At 51.9% G+C, this 22158-nt stretch overlaps 1 protein-coding gene across 1 annotated transcript; it reads right to left on the bottom strand.

Moving 5' to 3' along the window:
- Positions 1–461: 461 nt before the first annotated feature.
- LBR (lamin B receptor) lies at positions 462–19989 on the bottom strand. The gene is made up of 14 exons (XM_021679460.2): positions 19844–19989; positions 18202–18380; positions 16491–16694; positions 13845–13928; positions 13395–13590; positions 12442–12638; positions 11411–11465; positions 8443–8634; positions 7810–7913; positions 6800–6925; positions 4176–4344; positions 2827–2907; positions 2607–2729; positions 462–2241 (listed from the first exon to the last, which is right to left on the bottom strand). The coding sequence occupies exons 2-14, from the start codon at positions 18364–18366 to the stop codon at positions 2081–2083; spliced, it is 1857 nt and encodes a 618-aa protein (XP_021535135.1). The 5' UTR covers positions 18367–18380; positions 19844–19989; the 3' UTR covers positions 462–2080.
- Between the last annotated feature and the right edge of the window lie 2169 nt (positions 19990–22158).

Here is a 22158-nt window from a genome sequence, read left to right as displayed (position 1 = left end):
GCAGCAGTGTTGAAAACAATGAGCCTAGTCCCTGTCGGTTAGAAATGAAGAAAATGCTAAAGTAACTTCCAGAATTAGACACAGTTTGCTAACAGTCCATGAGCTCTGGAGCCGCGGCCCTTTCTGCCTGCAGTCCAGGAGTAGAGGCCAAGGGGAACGGACACACAAACACCTCACAGACACGCACGGTCTTCCCACCATCCTTAGATGCTTGTGGGGCTCAGATAGGCTCGGAGAGTAAGACCGACCATGAGGGTTTGGCTCGTTTCTCTATCTTCTCAAACAAGGACGAAATAGATGGCCCTTCTGCGAGCCTCAATGCCAAGAGCCGTGGGCCCAGGTCGCCTTTTGGACCCCCCCCACCCCCCCGGCCCAGGAGGGTGGCGGTGGTCACCTCCAGGCTCCTGTGTCACGGGCGGGGCAAAGAGCCTCTCAGATGCAAAGGACAACATCTTTTTTATTTCCAACTTTATTTCCAACTTAAAACTTCATCATAAAACTTGTCAAATGTGTCAAAAACAAAATGAACAAATTATAGCTGAGATCAGAAACGGCAACACTGCTGGCAAAGGCTCTTTTCTCATTCCCGGAGAGAGAAGGAAATGTCCTCCTTTCTGCCCCACAGCTTCCTTGGTCAGTCGAGCACAGAGCACGCGGGGACACGCTTTCCGACACCGGAGAAAAGCAGAATCAAAAAGCTGCCTGCTTCTGTTAGTGCGAAGAAAACATGCACAACTGCGCCAAAACAAGCTTTCAAGAGCAAACCGACTTCAGGGTCACACTGATGGAGGCCGGCTCCACTGCCTGCGGCCGCACAGCACAAGCATGCACCCAAGTGTCTCGTATGTAAAATGCATCCTTCAAAACCCAAACATACACACTATATTCATTAGATTCCCCTATATTTAAGATAGAACAATTTAACTTTGAACACAAAATTTTAGTGAATTTGCTACTGTTCCATTCTAGGACAATTAATAATGAGACTCCATCAACTAGAATTTAATAGCCACAGCCACCCTACACACCTGCAGTAAACTACAGTGGAGAAGTGCTTTGGAACGTTTGTTTTAGGTGAACGCCTCCTTCAGGGAGCAGTGGTCTGTGACTCGGAGGGAGGGAGGTACAAAATACAGTATGAACGGCGCAACCTCAGCAGTAGCAAAGCCACGGCTTTATTTAAAAAAAAGTAAAAAAAAAATACAAAAATATCAGCCTGAAATGGCAAGTCTTCAAACACCAATCTGTGTAAAAATGTTTAAATAGTGATGTTACTGCAAAAATATATATTCTATTTTTTTCTATCAGCAACAGTTTATAAAGGCAAACGAACGGCTGCGGTTGAGGTAGCAAAGCCAAATTCACAAACTTTGGATTGAGAAAAATACCCTTCCTATGTTTTAACAGCATCTTTATACAACATTAAATGAATTCTAATTGTTTTGCAATTTTTAATTGACATGTATTACTTTATAAAACTTAATTTAAAATACTGCAAATGTTTTCGTTAAAAACATACTTAGTTCCTGACTATGTCACATTCAAAATACTGTACAGAAAAATCTGAAGTCCCCATATATTACATGAAAGCTATGTATTTACATTTTCAAATGCAGTTCTAGAAGCTGAGGGTAAGTGAACTGCTCCTAACGCTCCCCCTTCATCCGTGGCTGCTAACGAGCTCTCCCCCACTCTTCGCAGAACGCAGTTAATGCAGGACGGGGGTCTACACTCAAATCACTTAACTAGTAGATGATTTAATTCCAAAGGAAATGGATGAAAATTCTCTTCTCTGAATATAACCAAACATAAATGTGCTTCGAAGGTCACAGTTGGTTTCATGTAAGAAACACCACCGACAAAAACAATCACAATTTGAAAAGTCACCAAAACCCAGACACCCATGGTATTCTTTAAGAATGGATCCTTTCCCATTAGAAAGCAAATTCTAACACCTTTACCTGTTTCCTTCTGTTAATTGTTGTGATTTAATAACAATAAACGTGGCAAGGTGAAGAGGCCACTCAGCCCCACAGTCCTGACCGGAGAAGACAGACGCCGTCCGGGCCCCAGCGAAGGGCTAGTAGACGTAGGGGACGATGCGGTAGGGCACGCGTTGGCGGTACTGCTCCCAGGCCCGGCCGTACTTCGTCCGGCACTGGCGCTCGTCACGCGCCTCGCGGTGCACCAGCAGCATGGCGAAGTAGATCACGTAGAAATAGGGCAGAATGTGCTTAAAACCTGTGGAGTGCGGCAGCAGACGCATGAAGTATCTTCACGGTCCTGACACTGTCTTCCCTGCTTTTCCCCCAAGTCCTCCCAAGTGAACCGCGAGATTGTTCCCTTTTTCCCGTGACAGGGAAGCCCCCCACCCCCACCACGTGGCAGAAGGCGGCATCTGCAGGACAGGCTCTGCAGGGCACAGGGACAGCCATGCCCTCCCACACCGAGTCCTCGAGTCCACACTAACTTCGCTCCCCCAGACTCAGCTCAGAAAGAAAGTGATCAGGTGCAGCTGCAGGTGTGGGAGCTGCTGCAGCCAGGGGGAGCACCCGGCCCATCCCCCTTCCCAGGACCCCGCGACGGCACCCCTGGACAGTGCTCACCACAGGGGAGGGACCACGCCAGGGCCATGATGAGATCACCCAAGTAGTTGGGGTGACGAACGAAGCCCCACCATCCAGAAACGAGAAGATTTTTTCCAGTTGAAGTATGGATAGTTTTTAAATCTAGATAAAAATAAAAATACATTTGTAACGATCTCTACACAAATAGACACACAAAATCTTTGTGCTGGAGATAACATAAATATAAACCAATACTTACGTGCAAGCTTTGGATCACTGGGATTTTTCCGGAATGCATTTTTCTGAGAATTTGCACATCGGAAGATTACGTATCCACAAACTGTAATTTTTTAAAACTTGCACGTTAACAATTTAGATAATCAAATATTTAAAAACATTTGTAATCTCACTTAGAAATGATTTCATGCTCTGAGGAAGTTTCCAAAGGACAGGAATACTCTGAGAGGTTCTGAACTGTTCTTAACTCAATCTCAGAATGTCAAAACAAGAGAACGATCCTGAAAGTTCACCATCCACCAGGGGAATGCAAAACCAATCAATACGGTCACATCCACAAATACAACTGGCTACAGCCCGGGCTGTAATTCCATCAAGGCTGGTGTCCGGCAGAATCAGGAACACGGGGCAAGTCCTCTTGGTGCCGTAGCACCTACAAGCTGGAACACGGACGCTGCAGGACTCAAAATCAAACTGCAGCTTGGACCTGGTACCAGGATGACCTGAGCAGAAATACCCGCCAAGTCCCACCACGAGCCTACAAGCTGGTTGGTTTATTTCAGGCTTCAAATGTCTCATTGGCCTTGACGTATCACTGCCTGTTAACCACCATCTCGTCCAGCCTCCACACAGCACTGGATACGGGGCACTCACCCGTAAACTAGGCGCACACCGCCCTGAGCAACACCCAGGCATGGTAAGCTTGGATAACCAAACCAATGATGAAACTAAATCTTAACCAATGTCTGGAATTTCTTCTGCTATGGATACTAGTTAGCGTAGGAAAACTCACTGTATCATATGAAGCTCCTGCTGATTTTCCTACCCTACCTCGGGTGCGGGCATTTAACAGTGTCCTAGGAGAAGAGCCACGCTGACGCTCATCCACACCCGCCCACGATGCTCCTTGGCTCCCACCAAGCTGCACTCCCCACCCCTCCAACCCTTCCCCACCCACTCACAACGGAGATCAAACACCCTATCCTCCAGTGAGTCTACACTGACTGACGTTCCCCAGAGACATTCTCTCCACCTTCAACGCGACCTTCCTCGGGCTGTAAGTCCCCCGCTAGTGCGCCAGGCCTCACACGTGTCTGAGAGCAGGCGGGCCTAGCGCGGCAGGAGCAACCTTCCTGCTTTCCAGGGTGCCCAGCAGAAAAAGCAGGCCCTGCAAAGGAAAAACCGCTGAAGGACAAAGCATCCATGCTCTCTGCAAGCGCAAGAATCTTTTTGTTTCTCACCCATCACAAACTACTTCAAACCTGAGCTAGTTACGGCCATTTAAAAGGGCGCGTCAGAACGTGAAGCTGCCGGAGCACAAGTGACTCGGTACACGGTACTGAACACACAGAGGCTGAAATCAGTACTCACGTTTCAGAGCAATAATTAGAGAGGCCATGGGCCAGGACACTTCATTGGGATGGTTGACGAGATAAAAGGCTTGAAAGCTGTAGATAAAGGGAACCCACACTAAGTCTCCAAAAGCCAGCATGAATCCAAACCCATCGTGGGTGATGTCCATGGTCGTCAACAATGCTTCCTGCGAGGAAAGAGCCGGAAAAGCCATTTTTAAAGACCTTCGGGAGATGAAAGCTTCTATGTTTCAGGTATACAAATAAAGTACTGGTTTCTAGTCCAATTCATACAGAGCTATTGGGGGGCGGTCTGGTTCCCGCGCATGTATCCCCCCCCCGATCACTCCGCCACCTCCATCTCTGGTCACCGTACCCGCTCACTCTGCGATGTGGAAATAACGCATCTCGGAAAGGCCACCGTGCCTCCTGCGTCTGCCCGGGGCACCCTTCTCTGACCTCAGCCTATGGCTCCCCAGGCAACACCCCCCACACCCCCCGAGCCACCTTCCTTGATCCCCCCTGCCCCCTGACCAGACCAAAGCCACACCTGCTCGCAAGCTAAAGCGAACGCCCGAACGGGCCCCACCACTCTCCACACCAGGCTGCAGGAGGAAAGGCAGGGGCCCGTGTTGTCACCTCGTCCCCCCAGCACACCGCTCGCCTGCTCTGCAGTAAGTGTTCTCCGGGTTTGCCCGAGAGCCTGCCTTTGCGCCCATTGCCCGTGTGCCCGTCTACCTTCTGATCACGATCTGGCTTTTCACATCTGCCTTCCACGCGGGCCGCTTGGCCGCACGAGCAGACGCACCCTCTGTGGGCCTGGATATATGCAGGCCGGACTCCGGATGCAGAGCCACCGCCAGGGTCAGAACTCAGGAGGCCCTGAGGTTCCCAGACTACGGAAGAATGGCAAGTGCGTGCTCTGGGGAAGGATTGCTGGCCCAGGTCAGAGAAACAAAGGGGTCCCTCCAAAGACCGTTCTCTACCAGAAAGACCACGGCACACGACAACAGGAGTCAGCCGCTCTCCAGAGCGCCCACTGCTGGGCGCACAGGCTCTCAGCCCGCCAGGTGATTCCTGAGCGTGCTGCCGACCGCAGGGATGGGGGGGACGAGCACCGCTGGGAGCGGGCGCAGCGAGGGGGCCCCCAGGGCAGCCCCGCAGAGAGGCCAGGGAACGCTCCCTTGTGTTTCATCACTCTTCTCGGTTCCTTCGGGTCCCCCGACCTACTGAGGCGGTGGCTCAGCCTCCACCTGGCACCAGGCAGCAGCCAGAGGCTGAAGGCCCTGCCCCGAAGGCTGCGGGGCCGATGACACACGGGGACGGCCCCCGCCCGACTGCGCCCCCCGCGCCCCTTCCCCGCACTCGACAGCAGACGTGGCCACACATGCAGAACCTGTGATCTCCAGCCACGTCAACAGGGACCGCCACCACGAGTCAGAAAGCTGGGAGGGGGAGAAACTAGAACTACTAATCACTGACAAGCTACCAGAAAGGAAGTGAAAAAAGCCTCTGAGATGATGAAGCAACAGGGAAGCCTCGTCTGCCTTAGGCGACCGTCCGCCGGCCTCCAAGGGGCCACTCATCACCCGACAGCAGGAGGACACGCCCGCACGACCAAGCACTCTTCTGGGATCGTGGTTTTCTTCCAAAAGCACATCGCCGCGGGCAGAGACGCGGACCGTCGGGGCCGCGGGAGCTCAATGAAGAGCCATGAGCTTGTAGCTGAGGCTCCTTGGCCTCCAGAGGCCCTAGCGCTCCCAAAGACAAGGCAGATCACTGGAAGACAAGCACCGGGCCTTCCGAGTCGCTCTGATGGTGCTCTCGGCAGCCGGCCTAGCCACCGACCCCACGGCCCGCGGGAGCCACCTCCGACTCCAGACGCCAACAGACTGGCGCGCGAACTGGCCCTGCGACAGGATCACATCGGCTGCCAATTGTTTTTAAAACCGAGAGAAAACTCACTGTGAAATCTGGAGGCACAGATTACAAAGATGCCAGGAAACTGGTAACCTGGGTGTAAAAAGGCCTGAGGAATACATTATTTTCAAGGGGAATCTCCTCAGTTGAGATAAAGAGTCTTCAAGGAGCAGAAAACACTGACGGCTTCTCAGCGTGAGGAAAGCCTCGGGTTAGGAACCTGGCCTGACTTAAGCCGGTTTCCTCCATTACCGGGACTTCTGACTTCCTATCCATCCGGCCAGAGCTATCTGTGTATTTTCAAACACCAACAATAAACACCCCCCCGCCCCCAGTATGTAAAACTAGCCGTCTCTTGATAATCCAGAAAGCACTATCCTAATTCAATGATGATCTATCCATCTTTCATTTGATACAGTAATTAGGAAACTGAGATTTATTTATGAATCGATCACACCCACAGATCTTAAATACTTCGCACCAAGGAGCACTTGACACACACAGAGAAGCACCAGCAAATTCCCAGACACTTGCCATGCGTTAGCGCTCACCATGTCCGCTCCAGGGGCCGCGGGGACGCGCACACACTCCAGGCCTCACCAGCCTGGGAGGGGTGCACCCCCCAACCCTGTGCAGGAGGCCGAGGCTCCGAGCAGTCAGGCAGGCCACTCACCCGCACTCCAAGTCCCGACTCCCAAGGCCTCTGCTCCTAGAATGAATTACCTCGTTCCAGAGAGCGTCCACCACATACAAGAGCTGGAAACTGTTAACCAAAATCATCGCCAAGGATGGAGCAGCTCGATCCTGTAGCTTCATCTCAGCCAAAAGCATCACCAAGTTCACAACCACCTAAAAGAAAAGGGGTGAGTACCATCTCATTCCCCAGACCCTTCGCCACCACGGGGGGAGACGGTCACCTCACAGCCAAGAAAGCCACAGCGTCCACCTGACCATGCAGCGACCTGCAGGGCCGAGACGCCAACACCATGAACCCAGGTGTGACGCCCCGGGAAGGACACGCGGTCACCTCCGTGGGACACTTGTCAAAAATGCATCACTCACACCAATCATGACAAGACATCGGGCCCCCTACACGGTATGTGACCAGCACGCTGCAAGTGGCCAGGTCACACGAGCCAGGGAAAGACTCCAGGAGACAAAGCGGAGTCACAACCACGTGCCCTGGAGGGCTGTCCAGCAAGGGTCCCAGGACAAAAAAAGGCCAACAGTGGAAAAAAGAGGGGAAACTCAACAGGTCTGTGGAGTTAGCTGATAATCCTGTAACAAGGGTAATCTGCTGGCCCCAAGGTTCCATGGTTGTGTGCCATGTTCATGCGGGGGACAAGCAAGGTGCCGAAGGGAATCCTGACTCTGTTTTTGCAACGCCCCCACAGGTCTAAAATTAGGTCAAAATTCGTTTTGTTTTCTTTTTAAAGATGACAAGAATACATTTTTTCTTATGTGAATTTACCTACACTATCGCGTTCCTGCTATAATCAGAATAAAACAAACCCTTAATGTTTCATGCCTATAACAAGGGCATCTTAACCCCGAGGAGTCTATCTGCAGGAACAAAATACTTCAAATACAGATTCGTGGAAAGTTATACTTATTCCTAAAAACAGATAAAACTCTTCCTAAAACCCACAGTTTCCTTGAAATGATCTAGAGTTTTTTCTAAATGCAAGACTACTGTGTACACCAGAATTGAAATTTAAAGAAAGACGACATACCCATCCGATCAATCCGGGGCGCAATTCACAAAAGTATTTGAGATCAAAAGTACCAATCCGGGGATTAAGTTCGCGGCCAATGAAGAAATCATAGATGGCATTTCCTGGAAAGAGAAAGTTCTTACGCAAACAGTACGGCAATTGGGAGGCTTACAAAGAGCACTGCTGTCTGCCGTCCGGGGTCCCAGGCCAGCCCATCCAGGTGCGGCAGGGGGCAGTGCGGGCGGGTGCGCCAAGGAGGATGGGCCATGAGGAGCCGTCTGGAAGCAGTGAGGCCTCGAGGGCCAGAGCCCATGATTTTAAGGGAACCGGAGCTTTTTTAGTGATCTCCGTAACTTGGCTTGGTCTTTTTAAGGATTTTACTATTTCAAACCAAAGGAGAAAATCATCCTAAATTTGTGATGCTGATGTTACTAAAACGTTGATGACTATACGTTAAGTCATGACAACAAAAGGTCTTACTTGTCATCCCGTGACTGAAAAAGGAAGAGAATCGACTAGGAAAGGAGGAGGGAAATATTGAACATATGTTTTCCCTTTAAATGTATTTTCCTTTACATGTTTTCTCCACGCTGTTCTTCCTTCCTTTCCCCAGGGGCCCAGAGCGGCAGCGGCGGGGGGGGCATTGCTCACCAGAGCTGGCGGGGGCCAGGGCGGCCGGGGGCGCCCCCGCAGCGCGCACAGCCAGGTAGGTGCTGAGGGCCACGGTAAAGGCGAAGGCGGCCAGCACCAGCTGCAGGAAGTGCTGGTACACGAAGAGCAGTGGCAGGCCCCAGAACACGGCTGCCCCAATGGCCGCAGCCGTCAGCAGGAGAGCGTAGAACCCTAAAAACAGGGCAACACAGAAACCTTAACGCAGCCATCCCGAGATGTACATCATGACGCAACGCGCAGCATCCTCTCGCCAGGCTCACTAGCATCGGGACTCGAGCTCGGTGCGCACGGCAGGTAACCTTCCGTACAGAACGTGGCACTCGGCTCAACTTTTCCCATATTCTAACATACTTAAGCTATTCTTGTGCACTACGAACAGTCCTTATGCACTTCTAATTAAGAGAAAGCTGAATGTGCACAGAAATTCACTATTAAAAAGGTGAGAAGGGGGGCGCCTGAGTGGCTCAGTCGGTTAAGCGTCTGCCTTCGGCTCAGGTCATGATCCCAGGGTCCTGGGATCGAGCCCCGCATCGGGCTCCCTGCTCGGCAGGGAGTCTGCTCAAGACTCTCGCTCTCCCTCTGCTCCTCCCCCCAACTCTCTTTCTAAAATAAATAAATCTTTTAAAAATAAATCTTAAAAAAACTGTGTTTTTACTTGAAAATACCTGATTGATAATGGTTTCAGAAGATCCCAGTTATATTCTTCCCTCAGAATACAGATCTCAGGACCCTGCCCTCAGAGAAGAGGAGAGGCCCCCAGGGAACCCTGCCCAGCCGGCCCTGCTCGGCTCACTACCCGAGCGGCAGGCTCTGAGGACTGCCTGCCTTGTCTCTGAGCTAAAGAAACAGCTTTTGCTTCCAGGAGCTGAGTGCCTACGAGAGCACTGTTCTGATTTGGTCAGCAGGTTACACTTGGACAAACCACCAAACACAGAATAGAGGTAGCTGTTATTTACCTACGAATTCTATAATCACGGGTCTTGTAAAGCAAAATGGTCACCTGCAGTTTATTATTTAAATCCACATCCTCCATATACCAGGTTTAGTCCAAAGACTTTTAGGTATTTTAACTTTAACTTTTTTTTTAAAAAAAGATTTTATTTATTTATTTGACAGACAGAGAGAGAGCACAAGTAGGCAGAGTGGCAGGCAGAGGGAGAGGGAGAAGCAGGCTCTCCACTGAGCAGGGAGCCGGATGTGGGGCTCGATCCCAGGACCCCAGGATCATGACCTGAGCCAAAGGCAGCCGCTTAACCGACTGAGCCACCCAGGCGCCCCAACTTTAACTTTCTAAACAGTCATTTAACTCTCATAAAATTGATGAATATTAAAGGCAAAGGGTAGCAGATAAAGCAGCTTCCTGCCCTGTAGCCCGTGTGCACTACAAATCATCATTCGGAGTGTCCTGGGGCTCTCCTTGGCTTTATGGGGCTGAAATCTCACGCCAAGAAATCTAATGCTGGAACTGGAGCCACCGGATGTGGAAGTCGGAGAAGGGTGGAGCAGCTAGTCCGGCCGCCACCCAGGCGCTGCATGCGGTCCGAGGGGAGTGAAAACATGACTGCCTCGAGAAGAAGGAAATGAGTGCCCAGGGAGCCCCACAAACACAAGGGTCAACAGGCCCGAAGGCAGCAATAATGCCCCCGCCCACCTCTCCCCAGCCTGGGCCTCGCTGAGGGGCGAGGCTCACGGGGGCTGCAGAACCTAAGCCGGGTTCTAGCAGCAACAGGCGTGGTGGAAGCCGTCGACTGCGCAGCAGTGGCGCATCACACGCGGTTCCAGCACCGAGCACGGCTCCACGCTCTACGTGCCTGGCACGGGACGCACCTCGAGTATCTCTGCCTGCCCTTCTAGAACCCAGCAGAACGATTCCAGACAGAGCAGGCACTGACAAGTCACAGGAAGACGTACCCAAGGTGAGAAAGGTAACAAGGGATAGGATTCAAACGGCCAAGAATGAAAACTTCTAATGCAATCCCCAGGGCGTCTACTCACTCTCGTTGCTGAGGGACAACCACACGGTGCACGTAGCTCCCGAGAGCGGGTCTGCTGCACTGAATCTGGGTCTTCGCACACATCCTCTGACGCAGCGCGCCCTCCCACCGTGGGGGCCCTCCCACCTCCCAGCCCGCTGCTCAGAGTGAGAGCACCTCCTGCAGGCCAGTCCCCCTCCCGGCACCAAGGGTCCCAGGGGAACACAACCAAGTCCCCCGGCCCCTGGTTGTCACAGCCGCTACAGAGGAAAACAGGAGAAAGGACAGAAGGGATGAGCACCAGGTGATGGGCGAAGTGTGGGATCACTATATTGTTCACCTGAAACTCACATGACGCTATATTCACTATACTGGAATTAAGATAAAAATAAGAACTAAAGGGGCGCCTGGGTGGCTCAGTCGGTGAGGCGTCTGCCTTTGGCTCAGGTCATGATCCCAGGGTCCCAGGATCGAGTCCCCACCTCATCAGGCTCCCTGCTCAGTGGGGAGCCGTCTTCTCCCTCTCCCTCTGCTCCCCCCCACAACTCACGCTCTCACTTGCTCTCACTCTTTCAAATTAATAAATAAAATCTTTTAAAAATAATAATTAAAAGATAAAATATAAAAAAGGAGAGAAAGTGACCCGAGGGCTTCCCTGAGCAGAGCGCTAACAGGGGTGCCACTGGACACTCGGGGGGACAGTGTCCCAGCAGGTGGCCGCACGTACAGCCCAGAGACACCCAGAGGCCAGTGGCCGTGGCTCCCGGGGCAGCATGGGACTTCCGGGCCTGGCCGTGCCCCCAGGCCCCAGTGTTAAACACACAGACAGGTCCGATCAATTAGCCGTGGAGCCCATGGGCAAGAACACGCACTAGTCCCGCCGGCGGCCAGTGGCTCGGACACGCGCAAGAGCACAGCGCTCACCGGCTCCGGGCGATCATCAGACTCAAGCTTAAGGAAAAAGAAAAAATCACCGTTCAATCTATACTTGAGTCTTCTTCCATCAGTAAGAGGCATGCCTTCCACAACCTTAACAGAAAAAAAAAAGGGTTTTTTTAGTTTAAAACTTTAAAAAGCCCAACACTCTAGCAACCTCTACATCTTAAATTTCGACATCATTCTGTAGCCCAGGCAGTGACAGGCTGTGAATGCGGACGGGCTGGCGCACACAGACCCTGCGGAGAAACTGCTCGGCCGAGGCTGCCCGACCGCCCCTGCCTGGAAACTGCCACCACCCTGTCCGCCTCCGGCTCCCACGTCTGCAGGGACAGGGCACAAGCCCGTTGGCCCCACATTGAGCCCGGCTACCCTGGCCCACCTGCCGCGTGCGGGCTCGTCCCACACACTCCCGTGCTCTTCTCGTTACACACGCATACACACGTGCACACACACGCGCACGCTCACTCGGCCGTTCGCGGATTCTCCGTCTCCAGGAGGCAGTGAGCACTTCCGGTTCGGGGGCACTCGTCTGTTCATCTGCAGTCCACCCCCCCCAACACACACACACTCAACAAACACACGGCTCCGTTGGGATGAGTGAAAAAATTCACCTGCCCAATGGCAGCCACATCCTACCCCCCAAAATGACTATTCAGAAATGCTGCAATTGTAGGAAATAGGAAGCACTAACACAGTGTCATCTGTCTTGGGCCAGACTCCTCTTCCCTTTCACTGGCTGCGAAAGGGGACCCAGGAGAAAGGTGAGGCCTGGTGGAGCTCACAGCCTTAGCAGAATCCCGCATGCTAATTTCAAATGACCGCCGTAGGATCCTTATCTAACAACTACTGTGCTGGGCCGTAGTCTGTAAATGAGTGAAAACAGACATGTACATGTATATCTGTAAAATCTTTCACCATAGAAACTGCATTTCTTATTGAAAGTCATCTAGTTTGAAGTAGGCTTATCTAAGTTAATCTGAATGTGTGTTTTTACTATAGAGCTTTACCCTAAAAATGCCTGATGGGGGGGTGGGCAAGACATTGTGCCCTCACAACGGAAACTTACCTTCCCGACTGGCAGTAAGTAGAACAGAGCCTGAAGCAAAAACCAGAGGAGGTAGACCCCAAACACTCTGGTTTCCCACAAATCAGACAAAGCTGGCAAAGGAGGCGGGAAATTCAGAAGACTGGGCTCTTTCTGTTTGCACATCAACAGCAACAGGAAGAGGAAGGCGGGCAGGCCAAGCATGATGAGAAACACACCTGCAAACAATCAGTGACCATTCAAGCCTCGAATTTCAGTCCAGTTTATCTAGTGGTTTCACTTTTTCAAGGCAGAGCCGAAGGTTGGCTAACCATCTGACCGACTGCTAGGGTACCATCAGCTCCTCATCTCTACCCGTCTGGCCAGTGGGGGAGCGCCTGTGGGCCCGGAGACAGCAAATCAGCTGAGGTCCAGCACCGGACAGCTGAACTCCGCCTCACAGACCAGGCTCTCATGAAATTTCATCACTTTCAAATTACTACCCACTTCAGAACACTAAGCCTTTGAACACTTCAGATCTCGGATGCTCACAGCCAACCCGTCAGGCAGGTCTGGCAGACGCCCTGACCCCATTCCGTGGACATGGCCTCTGCCCACGGCACGGCTGCGCTCGGGCTCCGCCCCCTCGGGCCTCATTAGTCCATTCTCCCGTCCCTAATTGTCACTGTCCTCCGCATACACCTCCCACACCAACCTTCCCTTTACCTTCTGCACTTCTTTGTTCGAAACCTACTAACAGATTGCTGGAAGTTTTAAGTATAGCCACACGGGCACCCTCTCCACTCTAGGACGATCCTCAAAACTGCTCCCACGGCAGGACTTTCTGCCTGGAAGGCTCCTCCCCAGGCTCCCGCCCGGCTCAGGCCCGGCCTGCTTCACACTCCTTCAGAGGAAAGCCTTTCCTTCCCGGCACCGCTCCACCGCATGCTCACCGCCACCGCCCTCCCCACGCTAAGCCCGGCGCTGCTGCCTACCAGGGACTCCGCCAAACTCCAGACCCTCGGTCTGCGTGGCTGGCCCTTCAGAGGTTTTCAATAATGTAGACCCTTTTGTTGCAACAATGTTTTCTTCCTTAGAATCTATGTCTTTTAATTTGATCTCCTCTCTTCTTGGCCGAAGGCTATACTGTGTAGATATGTAACTACTTTCTTCTGACAGATGGAATTTTTCCTAATTAAAAAATAGAAAATAGAAATGTTTACGGCCAGTAATTATCATTGGTGCTACCACATTAACTGATTCAGCATCTTAATATAGCCGTTTACCAACAAGAATAAATTTGTTTAAATTATATTCACTCTTAATTTAAGGACACAATCTTAGAAGAGATCGTAAGAGAACACTATGGTGTTCAGTGTGACTCTTGAGGGAAAGTCACATTTACAAAGAGGACAAGTGCCGGAGACGAGAAGGACACCCCGTACCTCAGTGTTTCTGTGAGGCAGGCCATCCCTCTCTGTGCGCTCAGGCTCCCCGTTGTACCTGCTGATGCTGTTCCCAAATGGCTTCTAAGGTGAAGAAATCAAACCATTGTAAACTTAAGAATCATACCTTATTAAAAAGACCATGCTGGCAGAAATTTGCTATTATGAGATCAAGCAATAAAACAAACCAAAGATTCTCACAGCTTCAATTCTAAGGGATTTCAGCATACTTTTGTTAGAAAGGAAAGGAATAAAAGATTAGAATCTCCCAGTCTTGGAAAGAGTGGACTTTGCAGTATAGATCTCTACACGAGATCTTTCATCCTTTAAACATAATTAGACTGAGTGCTACCGTGTCACGGTTCAATGGCAGATACTCTAATATTTGCTATGAGTTAGAGAAAGTAAAAATTGGTCAATTAGTTCACTGAGTGGTTAAAAAGGGGGGGGAGGGGAGACATTCACTGCCCCAAACTAGCCACCAAGGGGAAATTAAGACATGGTGGGTACTTAGGGAGTGCCGCCAGTGACCTTGCTGCCTGGTTTCTACGGAGCCCTGAGCCCCCTCTGCCTGTGTCCCTCTCCTCACACTCTCCAGACAGTGGAGGAAACTTCTCATCGGACTGAACCGGGGAAGTATGTGAGCTTGCGAAAGATTTTTCAGGCAATGCATGGCTGAAATCTGTCACTTTGCTCCTTTCTGCATCACTGACAAATGAGAACACTAATAAACCAAGAGAAGGAAAGCAAGTTAAAAACGTCCTGGGGAGGCCCACCGGCAAAGGGCCACAGTGAGACAGTGTCAAGTTCTAGCTCAGAGCAGTCAAACTGAGCGGTGCGAACAGTCAACATACACTTAAGTCGGCCAAGGCACCAGCGAGCCACTCAGCAGCACATGGAGCTACGGAAAAACCACGCTCTCGGGGCACCTGGGGGGCTCAGTTGTTAAGCGTCTGCCTTCGGCTCAGGTCATGATCCCAGGGTCCTGGGATCGAGCCCCGCATCGGGCTCCCTGCTCAGCGGGAAGCCTGCTTCTCTCTCTCCCGCTCCCCCTGCTTGTGTTCCCTCTCTCGCTGTGTCTCTCTGTCAAATAAATAAATAAAATCTTTAAAAAAAAAAAAAATACCACGCTCTCCGTACTTCCAATGTCCACCATATAATCTGTAGCCACCCTGTGACCCTGTACCACGGGCTGGTCGGCCAGCCCCAAACCGTGCTGAGGGCAAAGTGACAGATGCGCACACAGGGAGGCGAGTTACTGCAAAAGGTCACGATGGGGCAGCCACGTGACCGCCAAGCTACATGCAGCACAGTGGGGCCCTGCCCATGCAACACGCCATCCTCAATTCCAGGGTGCGCACACGGTGGCCCAGGGCTCTGCTGGAGGAACACAGCCAGTCTGTGGCTCTTGGGTCACCGGGACTGTAAGAAGGTCACACTGTAAACACAGAACGGGCACTAGATGCTAAAAATGAAAAAGTGACAGAAAGCATGAAGCATCTGTTCCTTAAGCTGAGTCCGCTGACTGGCCCTCAGAGCCGCTAACAGACGGAATGTTCAAGCTCACCAGTAATCACCAAAGGCAAGGGAAAGCGGTGAGCTGACGGTCTTCGGCAATCAAATCGACCAAAAAAATTATCATTATAATTCTCAGAATGAGCAAATGGGCATTCACACCCTACAGATATTGGCAGAAACCTTCTCGAGGCAGTCTGGCCACGTGCGCTCCAGCCTCGAGTCTGCTCTACCATCTGAGCTGGCCGTTCCACTTCCAACCAAGCACTGATCTTCAGGAAGTATCAGATGTTGTATAAGAATATTTGTTCACTAGACAGAGAAAAAGCTAAGCCTGTCATTAATAAGAGAGCTGATGTGAGCAACCACGTCGCATTTGTACGACTTACCAGCCGGACAGTTCCATACAGCCAACGATGTACAAAAACATAACACAGTTTATTCCTAATATTTTAAAATTTAAAAATCTGACTATAAAACAGTGTGTACCTAAATCCGGTTTTTTAGGATTATTAAAAATCTGTGTGCATTTATCCAGAAAAGAGATAATATAAGTGAACAGAATAAAAGATAACCTGCATTCAATTCTTTTTCTTCAAACTCATTTCCATTTGGCCTACCATCTAAGATATCCTTGTGCACGGGCCTACAGGTTCTGTCCACTGACCTTTCCAAACTTCAACTGAGAAAGTAATTCCATTAAAGTTATCATCTTGGAAAAGGGCAAGTGATCGAGTATAATGATGCCAAGAAACCAAGCGTATGCTTTTGTAACACACAGTTATGTTTCCTTATTTTATATGTGAACTTCTATAAACTATAAAACTTTTTCAGTTCAACCTACAATCTACATCTATGTACAATTTAAACACTGCCTTTTTTAAAGCCATGATATTAAATAGCACTCTTGTAACTTGGCATTCTTTTTCATTGGCATTTAAAAATATTATACTTCCTATTCTTCCACTGGTTTACGTAACCTTCCAAAGTCAGCACCTCCGATGCGATGCTTCCCTGACCCTTTACTATGACTCACTACGGTCTGAGTAAACACGCACACGAAGAGGAAGATGGTTTGCGACCGAACCCAGGACAAGGGTAAAGGCCTCCCGCGAGCCCCGACACACGCACCAACACCAGCGGGGTCAATTTCACTTCCAATACTTCCTTCCTCATTTCCTTAATGTCGGCCTGGTGCGAAGCAGAGGCGGATCGGCGGGAACTTCTAGGTGGTCGACCGGGGGATCGGGAGCGCGACCTTGACCTACTCCCTCGGCGTCTGGAGGGAGAACTGGAAGTTGAGCCACTTTTCCTTTGTCTAAAGGAAGTTAAAGGCTAGAGAGGGACAAGAAGGCACAGAGCTTTAGCACAAGACAGACCTGAACGAGAAGAGGGCGCCAAGGCGTGCCCGGTACCATCGACTCTGCGACCACCCCAGGCATCAGGGCAGCCGAGGGCCCGCTGGACCAGGCCAAGCAGATGCTGCCACAGTGGCCCACCTCCCACGGGACACGTGCAGCCTTTCCACTCCTGACTCTTCTCAGAAGGTACTGCCCCGGAGTGGGTGTGTCCGAGCCAACTAGCCGTGCACTTTGCCAACAGCACCTCCAAGAGCAGCTACCAGACACCGAGTCAAACCAAGATGAGGGGACAAGCGAACCACATACAGTAACAAGAAACCGAGTCCCGCAGGTGCGCTCTCAACAACACGCCCGGCGGATCTGGAAAGCGGGGGGCAAGGCTGGGTTACTTATGAGCAACATCTCGCTCTGCCCTCTTCTCTCCACCTGATTTTGTGTGGCCCAGGAGCTAAGAATGGCTTTACATTTTGTAAATGATTGCAAACGACAAAAGAAACATGAAACTTTGTGACACATGAGAATTACTTGAAATTCTCATTTCAGCGTCCATAAATAAAGTTTTATTGGAACACAGCCATGTCCACTCACTTCCAGACCGCCTCGACCTGCCCTCGCACTGCAGAAACTGTATGGCCCGTAACACCTACAATATTCACTATCTGCCCCTTTGTTCAAAAGCTTTGCCAACCTCAGGCGAGAGTACTCAAACTGTGGTTCAGAGGCTATGGGTTCAAGAACTGTTTCTTACTGATCTACAACAAAAAATGAAATTGAGACTAGAGGTGTAGAAATCCTCACAGCATTTCAACATAGTGATTTTATGCCTGTTGAATCTAACACTACAAAGTTAGGGCTTTTACTGCACGCATCTTTCTTCCAAGCGTCTAGTAAGTCATTTATGGTATTTTATGTAAGCACTCTACACCATGGACCAGATCATTTAAAGCCCAGGCCCCCACCAGAGAGGCTGAGAAACCCTGGGCCAGACCTACCTCTAATTAATGTCACCCTCCTGATGAAATCCTCGGTGGTCAGGATGAAGCCCAAACCTCTCTGGTTCTGCTCCTGTTAACCCTCGGCTGGCCCTTGCCCACCGCGCACTTGGCCATCCCTGTCCACCACCCCCCCACAAAGCCTCTGGCCAGAGCCATGAACCTCCATCCCCCGGGTTTTCCCCATTTGGCCTCAGCACCCACCCACGTGTCCTCTGCAAGCCCTCCCTGAGACCCAGCACCACCCGCCAAACTTCCCTCACCGAAGGCATGACATCAGGGACATGATCACAGAAGGAGGTCTTCTCCCAGAACTAGGAGCCTCGGGGACCAGGACACCACGCTGTACTCGTGCCTCCCCAACCCGAAGCCGAAGCGCAGCCCCACCACTCCACACAGAGCCAGAACTGACCGCTCTACACCTAGAAACACACCACTAGCTATTTCCCTGCCTATAAACAGACTCTGGCAAAGCAAAGGAGCACTTACCTTGATATCATTCTCCTTCAGTTCAAGTTCGGTGCCGTCTTTGTACTTGACGGTGTAGAGCTGGGAGTGGCTATCATGACTCAGAATTTCGACTTCATAGTAAAGCGAACTTCCAGGCCACCGACCTCTTACCACCTCGCCGTCGGCGAATTTCCTACTCGGCATTTTGAAAAATCAGCCTAAATAGTTTAAAAGAAAAAAACAAGGAGTCACTGCATGTGTCTTTTTTCAGAGACTGCACACTAAAATACAACTTTCCAAAGTGTTTAACTGGCAGAGATTTTAGGACCAGAAAGGCCTTTGGGGGGATGGGGGGAGGGGGAATATCCGACCCCTTGGTCCAAAAGTGAGAACAAAGTATAAAGATGTTAACCGGTTTTTCCAAGGACATAAAAATAGCAGGAAATGGCAGAGTAGGGATGCACAGAGGCTGTTCTTTGTGCTAGGGCGTATCTCATCTGCAGTCACTTTACCCAGGATGATCTCGCCACTGTGGTACCTGCCGGTGACACGAAGATGCAGCAGGACAGAAAGGCACCAAGTGGTTTGCATTCTGCAGAATGCTATCACCCGAGTGACCAGATTTCTTGCTATTCAACAAGGCAGTCACAAAGGACCCATTTCCTGATTTATAAATCTGCATACGGGGCACCTGGCTGGCTCGGCTGGTACAGCATGTGACTCTTCATCTCTGGGTCAAGGAATTCAAGCCCCACACTGGGTGTAGAGCTTACTTTAAATAGATAGATAGATAAATAAATTTGCATATAGTCTTACAAAGGCTTTAAAAATGTATTTAAAGAAGAAGAAACCAGCCATCTGGGAAAACCAAGGATGTATAATTAACATTACTATAACCCACCAACAAGGAGAAAAATAATTCCAAACCCATACAAATAGCAAATTTGGGGTGCTTTCATAAAGTTTTCAAGTCTTAAAGCTAAAATCCCAAATGCACACCAGGCAAGTCTGCCAACCACACACGGGCCTTCGTCCTAGCGGCCCTCTCAGGTCCGCAGCAGGCATCCACCCTCAGTTACAACGTTCTTTCCCACATGGCCCCAGAGCCACGTTTCAACAGCACTCCAAGAAACCACACGCAGCCCGCAGGAATGACCACTTACGGGAGGCCTGCTGGCCCCCCTTCTTCAATTATCAACTGGTACTGGGTGCTTCCAGCTCTTGGGCAGCAAGCTTTCTGCGTCCACCAAGTGGCAGAGTCCCACTGCCACGTGACAAAGCCGAGCGCCTCCCGCCTTCTGCACCAGCCACTGAACAAGCTGGGGGCCTCGTCTAAGAAGAGAAATGCTCCCCAAATCACCTTGCTCTGGCCACCTGCTAGATGGTCCGGGCCCGTAAGCACACCTCCTCACCCCGCTGCTGCCAAGACCCAATTGGACAACGCCATGTGCGCACCCCAGCAGCTCTCTGGAGTTAGGAAAGGACAAAGCGCCATTACCCCACCCCTCCGGGGGGAGACCTTTCATAAGCACATTTCTTCACTGTTAATTGCCTGAGAAAATACTTCACAAACTTCACTTGTTTAGAAAGATAGGAGCTGGGCTGGGAGATGAAAGCAAACCCAGCCACTTATCCAGTGATTAGAGGGTGCCAGCCCGTCACACATGAGCAGAGCACCCACCTGAGATAGCATCGCGGGCTAATGAAGGGGTGTGGGCTCGGACAAGGGGGAGAGGAGCCGGAAGCTTCGGGGTGAAGTCACACCTGGCTGAGGCGGCACCTGAGGGGCACTTGGCAAGCAGGGGGCAGTGGACGCCTTGAGCCATGAAGGAGGGGGACAAAAAGGAAGGTGACAACAGCAAACCTTGCCTGTTTCAACATTCAGGTCCGAGAGCCTCCAAATACTGAGAAAGAGGAAGGAAATGTGCCACCCTTCTCTCTTCTCTCGTGCCCCCCCTCCTCCTGGGACCCCCTAAAATCACACCACCGTTACCGGTACTGATGCTCTGAGGCTGGTCAACCAGGTTTGAAAGAAGACCATTGTATCTTGCTACACGAAGATGCCATCAAGTTTCAAACAACAACTCTTCAAAGACTGGAAAAAATGATTTTTTAAAAAGCCCTTGGAGCAGATACTGCACCTTGCTGAACACTGACTTACTGCCATCTTTGTTACCCAATTAAATATTTTGGGTTACATAAATTAAAATACGTGGTAGATATCTGTTAGGTCGCTAAGCTTAATTTTTTTTTTTGGACAGCCACATGCAGAAGAATGCAACTGGACAATTTCCTTACACCACACACAAAAACAAACTCAAAATGGATGAAAGACCTCAGTGTGAGACAGAAATCCATCAAAATCCTAGAGAACACAGGCAGCAACCTCTTCGACCTCAGCCGCAGCAACTTCTTCCTAGAAACATCGCCAAAGGCAAGGGAAGCAGGGGCAAAAATGAACTATTGGGACCTCATCAAGAAGTCTTTTTTTGACAGCAAAAGAAACAGCCAACAAAACCAAAAGACAACCGACAGAATGGGAGGAGATATTTGCAAATGACATACCAGATAAAGCTAAGCTTAATTTTTTTTAAGTGACAACTAAGCATGGGGACTTCACAGCGATGCTTCCCATGGCGGCTGAGGAAGAAAACCCAAGCCGGCCTCTCCTTAGGAGACTGCTGTGGTATCCACAAATGTTCCAGAAGATGAAACCACAGCATTAAGCGCACCTCCACTCTGGCCAAGCTCCTCCCACACTTGTGACGGCGGCCACCTTCCACCAGAATCCCCCGCGGGAGCGAATGGGCCAGGCACCCACCTGACGACGTCCTGCCCCACAGGGGAAGGCCTCCCGGAGGGCAGAAAGGAAAAGCCTGTTGCCTGAGTACCAGCGCCCCGGCTCTTCCTCTGAAGCCACTGCTAACTTGCTTGGCAGCGCTGGGATGCTCACACGTCTGGGCTCCGCTATGTTATCAGCACCACAGAAGGCTGCCCACCAGAGAGCACAGCGTTACAAGGGCCTTTGGTCATCTTGCCCTCATTTTTCCAAACCGGTCCAAACACGGCTGAGAAAGGGAAGCTCAAAGGAAGCCGGACCGCGCCCCTGCACACCTGGGCCCAGGGCCCAAGGCCAGCTCTGCAAACGCCCGGCCGTGCCCTCGCCCCGCCCCGGCTGCAGGATGCCGAGGGAACACCAGCGGCCAGGCCGGCCCGGGCAGACCGCGCGACCGCCCTGAGGGATCTCAAGGCGCCAGGGTAAGGTCCACTGCCCTGCGGCTCGTCTTGGCCCTCCTCCGCAGACAGCTCTCGGACGCCAGCTCGAGCTGCCGGTGCTCCGTCCACACCGGGCCCCGCTCGGGCCCCGCAGCGCCCGGCCTCCCGCCACGGCTGCGACCACGAGGGCCGGGCACCGGCACACGCGTGCACGCGGTGCGGGGCTGGCGCGGCAGGTGCTGCAGGGGAGCGCGGCCTCGGGGGCCCTCGCGCGGCCGGGGCGGGGGGGCGCCCGGAGCGCCCGCGCCGGCGGGAGCAGTCCTCCCGGGCCAGGCCCTCCGCGCTCAGCCCTTAGAAGTGCCCCTTGAGGCCGCGGGCCGGTGTCACGACGAGAACTTTTTTAAAAGCCTTCAAACGGTGAAAACACAGGCTCGAGCGCGCGCAGCCCGCTTCACCATCCGCTTTCAGAGCGTGGGGGCCCGGGGCCCGGTGACAGCGAGGGCGGACGGCAGCCGCGCCCTGTGCCCGTCAGCGCATCCCCTCCCGCGCCCCCTCGGGGTCCCCCGGCCCCGTGTCCCCCGAGCCCCCGTCCCGCCCGCCGGAACCCCGCATCCCCGCGTCCGCGTTCCCCCCGTCCCCGGCAGCGCATCCCGCATCCCGCCGCGTCCCCGTCCCCGCCGCGGCCGCACGCAGGGGCCCGAGTCCCCCCACCGCCGCCCTCCCGGCCGACACCGCCGCGGCGCGTCCAAAATGGAGGGAGGCGCCGGCGATTTCCACCTC

This window comes from Neomonachus schauinslandi, chromosome 6 (genome assembly GCF_002201575.2).
Source record: "Neomonachus schauinslandi chromosome 6, ASM220157v2, whole genome shotgun sequence".
NCBI classification, from domain to species: domain Eukaryota; kingdom Metazoa; phylum Chordata; class Mammalia; order Carnivora; family Phocidae; genus Neomonachus; species Neomonachus schauinslandi.
The sequence above is the reverse complement of the archived record's forward strand: the minus strand, read 5'-3'. Positions and strand labels throughout refer to the sequence as shown.

Bases quoted from the DNA above. Each gene is read 5' to 3' on its own strand.
- LBR (XM_021679460.2), bottom strand. From the start codon at position 18,366: ATGCCGAGTAGGAAATTCGCCGACGGCGAGGTGGTAAGAGGTCGGTGG. The intron at 16,695-18,201 runs GTAAGTGCTCCT...GTCCCTCTCTAG, and splicing joins TGAAGGAGAATGATATCAAG to CCTTTAACTTCCTTTAGACA. The intron at 2,242-2,606 runs GTGAGCACTGTC...CGCACTCCACAG, and splicing joins GGCGTGGTCCCTCCCCTGTG to GTTTTAAGCACATTCTGCCC.